General features: G+C 35.8%; 1 protein-coding gene across 1 annotated transcript in view; it reads left to right on the top strand.

Moving 5' to 3' along the window:
- The first annotated feature begins 10,944 nt into the window (after positions 1-10,944).
- Positions 10,945-12,145, top strand: part of LOC113064223 (ephrin-A5b-like) — a 47,034-nt gene continuing 45,833 nt past the window's right edge. Inside the window, exon 1 of the mRNA XM_026234873.1 lies at positions 10,945-11,823. Coding sequence (XP_026090658.1) covers positions 11,699-11,823 — 125 coding nt within the window. The 5' untranslated portion in view covers positions 10,945-11,698. The remainder of the gene's footprint in view (positions 11,824-12,145) is intronic.

Genomic DNA, 12,145 nt, shown 5'->3' on the forward strand with positions numbered 1-12,145 from the left:
CCCTCTTAAAGCACATGCGTCCTCGCCAAGGTGCACTGTGGATTGTGACGAATGAATCAGAGAAAGCGCCGGGTATGTGAATAAAATATGTGGCCATGAATCGGATTCATCTGTAAAGGCTCATTAAACCAATCCACATCCATCAGGGACCTCAGGGAGGCAAGGGAAACTGTCCATCACTCAAAGATGCTCAGCTCTACCCGAGCTCTACCCCTTAACAAATAATTATCTTTCCCTTTCGGGGGAGGCCATGACATCACGACAGCCTGCAGCCAGTCTCTTATCCATCTTGGCCAATAAACAGCTTGCAGCCTTTATAAAATCCCACAACCCTGGGTAAATACCATGGTCATTATGGTGGTGCTAAATGGCAGCCGTTGCTCTCGCTGGGATGGGGGTAAATGCCACGGGGTCATCACTGTGCCAAGTGAGCAAATAATACTGGGTCATTTCTGAATGATCAACCACATGGTACAGGGCAAGTGGTTCCTTACTGACTGCCTGTGAGACATCTGAACTGTGAAATTGCTTCAAAAGATGTCTCAGTCAACAAATGCATGCTTTTAGTTATCTGACTGGTTGTTCTTCTTTTACAATCAGTTATCAGGGGTTTATTATCTGTTTCTTGTCTTGGTCGTCCACATGAGGTTCTGTCCTTCATTGTTATTCAGGATGATAGATATTTGTCTTTGCTTTGTGCCCTGTTGCCATTAGGGCTTTAACAAAACCACAATACAGAGAAAAGATAACATTTGCATTAAAAGGCTATTTTTGCGTTAACGTTATAACTTCTCTGACACAATAAAAATAATTGACTTACCATGACCTCCCTTTAACCTTTTTCTGGCATTTCTTTGTAGTACAAGAGAACCATCACATGCACATTTGTAATTGCTTTGTTAATATTTGGCAAATTTATATCAGTTGGAAATGCCTTTTCTCAGCTTGTTTGGTCAAATAATCTACATAATTTGCTGTAATTTATTCATTGTATCACATTTGCAATGTGAAAGAACAGTGTATTCTTAAAGAGTAAATGGGGTAGACTGAGTGCAATCATAAACTGTGCATCGCCAGAGTCCATTGAATGTGATTCTTATTCACACTATGTGAATATTTCCAGTGATTTCCTCTTAGTGATGGTTCATTAGAGCTCCCGACCCTTTCTATTTTTCCATATCCTGCTCATTCTGAAAGATTTACTCCTTGCACACACATTCCGAAAGGTAAAGTGTATGGAGGAACAAAATACTCCAAATAATAATAAAAATCAGTAATTAATTATAATAATCAACCATTTAATTTACCTTAAGTATTTTGTAATAGCTAAAATCGTTTATTTTTCATGTATAAAAAAAACATTATAGAAAGATATTATTTCCATTGTTTAGCATAATAATAGTCAGATTTTCCAAATGGCACCCAATAGTTGTTTTCATTCATTACATTGCTAAATGTAAGTTTTTATTGTTTTCATTTACAGTTCCTTGGTCCTCTATATTACAGAATCACACTCAGTTTCAGAGATCTGTTTAGTTTGATAAGATCTAGATTACCTTCTCATTCCCTTTCTAGATCTAATATTGGAATCGAATGTTGCATTTGGCTCAGAAACTCAAGCTATTCAAAGAACCGCTCCTGCATCTCTGATAACATCTGTTTGTTTAATGCATGCTTATTTTCTTTTAATCGTACCCAGATTTCAGCTTTCAGATTTCTTTGAATTCAGCTCCTGCAATGCAATGCAATTCATAATTTTTATTCTTCCACTCATGCTTGCATGCAGCAAGTAAAATGTGGTGCCTTCTCTTCTGGGCTGTTATTGGATTTGTGAAAGATGGACCAGACTGGCGGTGTGTAGCATTGTAATGAGGTGATCTTCTTCTCACATATCATTACAGACAGGTCTCTGGAGACCATAAATCTCATCTCTTGCACTAATCACAGTGACCCGTTCTCTTCCTCTACCTTTTAACCGTCACATTCAACATGCATTACTTCCATATCAAAGCCATTTTCCTGACCACAGTTGTTTCCACAAAAAATGGCATTGTGAAGTGAAAGGGGCGCTTGATGTGATCCAGTGTCGGCCCCCTGGTCTCATTAGAATGTCTCTATAATCCCACAGAGCACATTTCTGCAGTTGCCGCTTGAAGAAAAGCACTGCACTTAAAAAAACACATTCTCTCCAGCTCTGTGGGAAGGTATCTTGGGACCACAGATGGAGAATGACCATTTCACCGCTACTAAAAGCCCCCTGCTGCACGGCCGGTGCTCGTAAACTGGTTTACAGTATGAAAGTGAGCTCAAGGTGTGTTTGTGGAAGTATATGTGTGTTTGCTTTAGATCATATATGCAATATGTATATAAGTGAAAGTATTTGGTGCACACATGGTACAGTTGTTTGCTTTGGGAGAGTTAAACTGCCACCTGTGCAACTTAAGGTGATTTTTTTTTCTCCCCGCTGAGCTGAGCATGTTTGATGCATTAGGTCAGAACTCACTTACCATCGCCTTCCCGTATGTGTAGAGGTTTTCTTTTTTTGCCTTTGGCTAATGCATTCATATATATATATATATATATATATATATATATGTGTATATATATATGTGTGTGTGTGTGTGTGTGTGTGTGCTATTTATGCTCAACACGGCTGCATTTATTTGGTCAAAATAAAGCAAAAACAGTAATATTGTGAAATATTGCATGTTAAAATCACAGTTTTTTTTATTTTAATTTAATTTAAAATGCTATTTATTTCTATGATGCAAATCTGAAATTAGAGCAGCTGTTATTTCAGTCTTTAGTGTCACATAATCTTCCAGAAAGCACTCTAATTACTCATTTTGGTGAGACATATTTTTTGTTCTTATCAATGTTGAAAATTTTATATTTAGTGCTTACATTTCTCAGTGGAAAACGTAATGCATTTTATTTAGGATACTATGAGGAATAGAAAGATTTTAACAGCATTTTTTAAATATAAATCTTAAAAAATTATAAATGTTTTACTATTCATTTTGATCAATTTCTTGCATCCACGATGAATAAAAGTAGTAATTATCAAAAAAGTTACAAAGGCAAGTAATATATTGAATTTAACATGAAATTCTAAAGTCGAAAAACTGAAATATTATTTAAAACATACTCACCAATAATCTTTTATTTGCAATTTTGAGATTTTTTTTTTACTGTGAATATGCATTATATGCATTTATCCTTTTAATGTTATTTTAAAATGTATGTTCAATTAGATTTGATGCCTCTTAGTCATGCACTAGTTTACGACAAAACCCCTGCTCTGTACTTATCGTGAGAGAGTAAAACTCTGTAAAACGACCCTTGCACGCAAGGATAGCGACCTGAGAATGTCCAGGCTCCCCAGGCCACCCTCAAATACAGGCCTGGACGATTAATTCACCTCCATGTTTACCGCACTCTGGATTACTGGTACATTTCTGGGATTAGGGAGAAATGCAGCATAGATCATATAGCAGGGATTAGTCATAATTCACACATTTAACAGCCAATTAATCTTTGATACAATCCAGTATGATGCCAAGCCATCCAACTGGCTTTGGCTGGCTAAAATGGGACCCTGTAGGTGCTAACCGAATAGAGAGAGAGGCAGAGAGTGCAGTATAAGAGGCGTTCCAGCGCTAATGCATCCTGACAGGGTGAGTGAAGAGGCAGCTCATTATTATGCCACGCATCAGGAGTCTGGCACTGACCCCTGACTCCATAAAGGCCCTCCAGAACGTGAGCCTCACCGTTCACCCCCTAACTGCCAGCAATATGGCCCAAAATGCACTGGAACAAAGAGAAAGAAATGTGCCCTGTTATATCAGAGCATGTAAAGTAAATGTGAAGTTTAGACCTACTCAATAAAATATATATTTAAAAAGTCTCGACAGACACTTCCCACTCTAAGATCTGTGAGTTAGTCCAAGTTGTGCTTAGAAGAGCAGTTCAAACTAATGAATCATAGGCCTGACAGGTGTCGTAAATCTTAATAAGGAAGCTATTAAACGCATCAAGCAACCAATAAATCATTTCTCTGTGTCAGCAGTGTTTAGCTCATAGATTAGTAACGATATGAGAGAAGTCAGAAAGAAATGACAGCAGCTTTCATGGCATGACAGGGGCTGGTTCTGTGCCACTGGTAATTTGCAGCTCTGTCGTGTTTGATGCTCGCTCACCTTGTGGTGCTTTTCTTCCATATTGGATAAAAAGGTCACAGGCGCTCACCCATGACATGACTATACACAGACACCAGCTGCTTACTGTTCTGCATGCCATAATATCTTCGCTCAAATTTTATGTGGTGTCTTGGTGCAGAGCGCAAATCAGGATGGGGAGGTATTTTAATACAGAGGATAGGCTTAAAAGGCACAGTTTAATTCTGAAGCTTGTCTCAGGGTGTGAGGAGGAGGAATATGTTTTAAATATGGAGTCTGATACGGTATCCTCATTCAGGGTTAAAAGGAATTCTTTCAGTATTCAGTCACCCTCGAGTTGCTCCGAAACCCACAATACTCAAATGGTGAAGGTTTGAGGATTATGCAGTTCACTGAAAATTATTGAAAGTGGATAAGGACTGATTTGAAAAAGCTCAATGACAGTGGTTCATATGATGAATACGTTATATTCCAAGTCTTCTGATTAAATACGGTAGTTTTGTTTGAGAAACAGAATGAAATGGAAGTCATTTTTCACAAAAAAATATTCACCAATATCCACCCTAGTTCTCCTTGACATGTTGATGAAAGTTGATGAGAATAGGAAAATTATTGCTAAAATCATCAATAATTGTTTTCAGTAACCAAAAAAAAATTAATAAATAAATTTTGGGAAAAAAATGTAAACCTTAACTTAATATGATGAAACAAGTTAAAGTACTGTTTAAAAATAAAGCTAATATATATATATATCTATATATATATATATATATATATATATATATATATATATATATATATATATATATATAATCACAAAAGTGCATAAAATTTACTTAATTATATAACACATAAATATAAGCAATATAAAATATTAAAGCTGCAGTATTTAATGTTTTTTGTTCAAAAAGTAAAAAAAAAAAAAGAAAGAATCTTGTTTTTTTCCTTGTGTACTTCCACAATAAGCATACAGATTTATTTATTAACCAATAGGGAGCCAAAAGTTACATACTGTAACTTTAATAAATATTTGAATAGTATTTAAATAATACTAAAATAACTGAGAAGTAGTGATGTCTGATTTGTGAACGAATCATTCCCTTGACTCGGGTCTTTTCAATAAATGATCCAGTTGATCCAGTTCTCGGAACCGGTTAGAATGATTCATTCATGAATCAGACTGAATCAGTTCTCATCTCACCCAGTTCTGTAGTTGACAGCTACATTCAGTAAATAACTCTTATCACAAAAATCTATTAAACAAATCAAGCAACCAATAAATCAAAGAGATAGATAGATTGGTGTGATCATTTCAGTAACTAACTCTTATCACACAAATCTATCTTATGATTTCAGATGACTGTGAATGTAGTGTATGAGTTGTATAAACTACCATAATAATAATTTTAGAATACTTTTATGGCCCTTTTGCATCCTTTTTGAAGTTTGAAATCGTTGTTTATTGTAACTGCATTGAAAAGAGTGACCTTTATAGAATAAAGAAAGTCATAATGTCATAAAAAACCAAAGATTATTTAGACACCAGATACTGTATAATTTTTTATTTTATTTTTTTACCATGGGTGCAGGACACTATAGTTCATTTATGTTAGTGAGGATAGCAATAATGTGACACATTATACCCAAAAATCTTCACACAGTGGATTACTTGTAGAATTGATAAAAAATTGGGGCCAAAATGTATTCATGCACTTTGACCATGTTTTGCTTAAGTTTTATCTGACATTATCAAGATGAATTTGTTCTGACACAGTTTAACTCTGTGTCCTTGTCATATTTTATTACCATTTTCTATAGCAAATAAACTGTGATAATGTGTGAAATGTTGAAAGAGTCTGAATAAATGCAGAATTTCTAAAGCTTGCTTGGCTGTGATTTTTATTTATTTATTTATTTTTCATTTTTTAAATATGAATGCAATATCCTCATCCAGCATATGGGGAATGTCTCTCTAAATCTCTCATTTTACAGATGAAGAACAAAAAGCTAAGTTACTTTGATTTGAGTGACATGACTATGCCTTTATTCACTAAACAATCCAAGCAGGAGTCCGCTACTATTACCTTTTATCTTTTCAAAATTCCTCTCAGTAGTGACCCTTTCCCATTCGATGTGTCAGTCATCATCAGCGGGACATGAGAAGAATGACTTGAGCAGTCTTTTCAGTCTGAGTATAAGGCCACCTCTGGCTCTCTGACTTTATTGAAATACATCTGCCTGTTTCATTCACGCTCTGCGGATCCCACCGGAGGGTCAGGTATCACTCGGAAATGAAGCCAGACATTCCTTTTTTTCTTTCAGTGTATTCCCGCTTCTACAAGCACAGAGATCCCAGCTGGTCTGATTTGATAAGAAGCTTGTTCTCTCTCACACACACAAGGTCTTAGATCGGCGTTGCATCTGCTAATGCTTCCACATTTCCATAGATTGGACATTCATTTGTCCCTGAAGACCTATCCTCAACAAGTGGCTTTATTCAGCTAAAACACTTTGCTGTCAAAGAGTGCTGACTGAGAGTGTCACGTGCTTTTTCATTGGACAGCATTCAAACACGGCTGTGTTAATGGAAATATCACTTTGTATAAAATCTCAGTATAAAAATCTCTGACGAAAGCCTTGACATTTTCTAAGTCCCATCATATTGATTATTATTGGTCATTATTGGTCATCATTTATGAATAATGTTTTATATCATTTTATTATTTTATTTTTCATGCAAGGTCACATTTCCCCTATTAATTTTTTTTTTACATGATCTAATCAAGTGTAATCTTTAGCAAATATCAAAATGAATGCATATTTAGTTTTTTTCTTCAAAGTAAACTTAAAAAAATTAATTTCAGTTTCATATATACAGTACACTGCCACATAGGCTACACAAGTACATCATTTTCAAAGATTGGAATAATTAATATTTAGATATATAATTTTTAAATGATTTGAGAATTTATTATTAGTATCAATGCTGAAAATAGTTTGAAAAACTTATAGTTTGGGGTAAGTGCTTTTTTATTATTATATTTTTATACATTAAATTGATCAATTATGACATTAAAGACATTTCAAACTTCTATTTCAAATAAATGCTGTTCATTGAATTTTCTGTTCATCAAAGAATCCGGAAAAAATTATTACAGTTTATACAAAAACATTAAGCTACAAAAACTGTTTATTATTGTATATTAGATTACTATTGTATTGTAATTGTAATATTAATATAGTTTACTTATATTAATATTTGCTCATTTTTTGGCCAGAATTGTATTTATTTATTTATTTTTTTAATCCTTGAATATTCATCTTAAGTCTTGTTTATTTTCCCCTCACTTGGTTGGGTTTTCCCAGAGTTACATCAAGTTTTTCTTTTATATTTCCCTGCCCAGTCTACTCTACATCAGAAAATCCCTGAGGACTTATGTAGTATATGCTGAAAGAAAATTCCTATAATACCTCCTGACATGCACTTCTTTATCTGTTAGACTGTCATCTGAAAATTTGTTCGGGGGAAAGAGATCACACGAAAGATGTCAGCTGAAACTGATAAGTGAGCTGATTGAAGCTGAGCAAATGAATCCAGGTCTTGTTCTGATCCGGCTCTATCTGGTGAGCGGCCCGCAGGAGCGAGACTGCGAGAGCTTCCTCTTCTCCTCCTATGCCTGTCACGCCTGTGATCAGAGACATGCGGTCAGTCTCCACAGCAATGTAAAGCTGCGGTGAGATCTTCCCGTTTTGGAATAGTTGGCATTCCGATGTCAGCAGTGCTTGTTTCATATGTTGAGCTTGAACAGGGGAGTTATAGGTCACAAGGATTTGGTACCTTGCAGCAGGGACATGCCTGTCATTGGAATATGTGCTGAGCGCCGTCCATCCGGCTGAAGGGTATTAGAAGCATGATGTGTGTGAATCACAGGTCATGAGATAAGAGAGGTCAGATGGTTCACCACATTTGCACGTTGCTCAAATAAATCATGTCTTTAAACAAGCTTAACATTCAGACTTACCTTGCTAGAGATAGAGCAGAATTATTTCCATGAATCTGAAACTAACCTCTCATTATTAGTTACGGTCTTAATCATCTCATTAAATACTGACTGTGTGGCTAAAAAATGATTTTTTTTCTTCTTCTCTTTTTGGAATAATCGGATGATTCAGTTCATGTTTTATTTTAGGTGACCATTCACAAGATGCCACACGAGTTCTAATAAACTCATAATGGTTAATCTATTGAACAATTATCATTGTTAATTCAGTTAATATTTGCATTTGTACTCTAGCTCAATATTGAAATAGCGCATTTTATTTATAATATAGCAACTGCTAAATCTTTCATTAGAAGTTTCTAAGTGATTATTTAATGTATAAGATTATTATATTAATGATCTTTTTCATCTATATCAAACTAAAAGGCTTTTTTTAAGACATAGCATAAGCATGCTTAGAAGAAGATTGACATACTGTATATATATATATATATATATATATATATATATATATATATATATATATATATACAGTATGTCAATCTTCTTCTAAGCATGCTTATGCTATGTCTTAAAAAAAGCCTTTTAGTTTGATATAGATGAAAAAGATCATTAATATAATAATCTTATACATTAAATAATCACTTATATATATGGAGAGTTTTGGAAATTATGTATAGAAAACAAAAGTTAGTAGTCGGTTCATTTGTTTGTTGATGCTACCTGGGTAGTTTTTTTTTTTTTTACCCTTTACATAATGCAGTGAAATTCATACATTTTTAAGTGCGACTTGCAAGTGTTCAAAAACTTTTTTTGGGCTGCACTGTATAAGTTGCTGTTCTGCATGGAAGAAATTGATCAGCCAGTCCAGCTGGAGTCAGTTACATAAGATCAACTGCTCAAAACTCAGGCTCTGAAAACAGCATGACTATGGGATAAACATTTATTCTTCCAGGATTTAGTTCAGCAGATTGTGGGAAAAGAAGAGAAGCATTGGAGCATTTGATAGGAATATAGAAATGGATGAGAGGAAGAAAAGGATTGTTTTAGCAAAGAAAAAATTGTCATTTGTTATGATGATGGATTTCATTACATTGTATTGTTAAGTAGTTTGACATACAATCCATTAAATGAACATAAAAATAAACATGGGTGCAAAATGTTATTGTTCTCATCCATCATGTTGTAAAAAAAGTTAAAGTGATATATACAAAAAAAAGTTTAATGGTTCATAAATCACCACAAATAAGATGATCAGAGTAAATCTAAGGGACTTTGGACTTTACAATAGACAGTTATTATATTATGTAATTTCGGTTTATTCCACTCTACTGGAATGAGGCTTTAGGGAAGAAAGTAAACACTTGCCGTTCGGTGAAAACATCTTTTATTGCACAAAAAAGAAAAAAATATGTATTATTGCAGTCGTTTAAAATCAGTAAAAATGCTTGTGTTTAGATCTGATGTAGAAACACTCTCCGATCCAAATTAAAGAGATTCTTTGTCTGAGATGAAGCAAATAATAGTGCATTAGTCTGCTAGGTTGATGGGTCTGACCTGTAGGTGTGATATATTACTCATTACATCTCAGCACCTGAGGCAGTGAAGTCCAAAACACCTTAGGTCTATGAGATTTCTTACATGGAAATGAAAAAAAAAATCGAAATAATAACTTTGTGCGGTTTGATCTAGATAATCACACACATGAAAAGGAGAGAAAGCTGGGGGCTGGTCTAAAGTAACACAATAAACCATCCTGCAGTCTTGACATGCCGAGCAGATGCCCACGTGTTCTCTTGGCCGGTTTTCAGTCGCTCCACTGTGGGGCGTATTAGGGCTTTAAGGTCCACAAGAGGGAGCGGGCTAAAGTCAATTGTTCAGCTGAACCATGTTGGCCTGTTTACTGAAGATGAGAGCGAGTGGGAACTGTTGTTGGTTTTCAAAAAATGTGCGTATCAAAAAGCAAAACACAAACCACCCACATAAACAAACACACTTTTTGAACGACATTGCGACGAATTTATAACCAGATGCTTTTGTTCATTTAAAACGAGGCGATTTAGAAAAAAAAAAAACATTTCACTTTATTTTGATAAATGACACATGAAGCCGATAATAACAAACAAAACTAACATTTTTAAAAGATAAATGTACATAGGCTTATGTGTAGGCGTTCATGGAATTTTCTAGAAATAGGCTACACTGTAGCTATACATTTAGCTAAATTACTTCCAGGGATATTTTTAGAGAGCACAAGCAAATATTACCCGTGTGGTGAATCTGCTGTTCTAAGTTTAAAATGAACGTGTAACAAGAAAAAATGCCAAAACGTCGTGGTCTGATCTGAATCTATCCGCACAGCAAAACATTATTTTCAGTCAGTTTCATGGGTCAGGACCGGTTAGTGTCACTTAACCACTGCTGATAGAAACTATACACCCTTATAAGCTAATAATGACCGTTCAAAGTAATTTTGTAGTATTTCTATGAAATAGGCCTATTAAATATGTCATCATTATATTAGCCTATTATAATAATGACATGTAGATTTTGGAAGGCACTTAAAACGTGAAACACACTTATTCCTGCCTGCTGCCTTTGACGAGAAAAGAATAAAATAACGTTAAACAGTTATCCGCTGAAAATATGAGTATTTTCTTGAGAATTACACCGCCGTAAATAAGCAGCTCCACCAGCTTTGGAGGCGGGATGTCGTTTTTGTAACCGGGACGCCCATCATCAGAAATACAGACCAATGAGAAAGAGAGCGAGCACTGGAACTGTATCGTCTCTCTCTCTTTCTGAGACAGCATGGCTCATACACTCTGACCAACTCAGCTGCCTGGAACGTTACAGTCGTGAACCATATCTTACCACTGAATCTTGAAAACGCTTGAACCTCTGTGCATTTCGTCCAGAAAGATAGTTTGGCTTCCTTATCATAACCTAAAGACAGCGCTTCAGGAAGGGGTCTACATTCAGTCCATAAACGTCAAGGTCTGACCAAACAAACAGAGCGCAGGTCTTCATTCACATGTTGGAGAATGAGTTGCCAGTGGACATACACTGTTGTTTTCATTCACTCAAACTTACTACAGTAATCAACCGCGCTGAAGATCTGACGGGGTTTGGAATGAGAAGTGAACATTCGAAGGACCTGCAGTTTGTCTAATTGTTTTCTTTCCTCGTGGAAAAGTAAGTCGATAAATCGCAAGAAAGGATGTGCTTGAGATGAACGCTTTATCAGCCTGGACTTTTGACAGTCGGCGAGCGTATTAAACCGGATTCTTAGTGTTTCTTCTAATAATTATGTACATGTAACTGTGACTCTTGAATGACTTTATCATTCCTTGCACTGCGTTCGTATAGATCTGTCTTCATCTTTTGCACTGTAAAAGAAACATCCTTTAAAGAGAAGAAATTCCGCGCGTGGGGTATTCAAGGGAAATCTGACGGGTCGCGCACTTCTTCATCCCCGGAACGCTGTAGCCAAGGAGGCTGCGATTGAAACTTTCAGAAATGCCGCAGGTGGAGATGTTTTATTTTGTGTTGATCAGCCTGTGGATGTCTGTGTTGGGCCTGGAACCGGCGTCTAAGGTTGTGGCGGATCGCTACGCTGTCTACTGGAACCGGACAAACCCAAGGTGAGTTAGTTATTTGCGCAGTAAATATATTAAAACGCCCTTTCACTTCTGTCATGTAGAAGCGCAACAGTCCGCGGGATATCGAGCGAAATACAACGCGGATGTGAATTGAACAGCTTCGTCAGGATCATTTGAATAAGTTTAACTGATGATACAACAGTCATAACAAACATATTGTATGGGAGAAACTTCTTACAAAATATCACGCGCGATAGAGACTTGATAGCGGTGTTTTACAGTAAACTGGCAACATTCTGAAGAGCATGGCAAGAAACGGCGCTCAGAAATAAACTGAAGCGAGAATTGTTCTAATATTCCATAC

Source organism: Carassius auratus, chromosome 46 (genome assembly GCF_003368295.1).
Source record: "Carassius auratus strain Wakin chromosome 46, ASM336829v1, whole genome shotgun sequence".
In the NCBI taxonomy this organism is placed as follows: domain Eukaryota; kingdom Metazoa; phylum Chordata; class Actinopteri; order Cypriniformes; family Cyprinidae; genus Carassius; species Carassius auratus.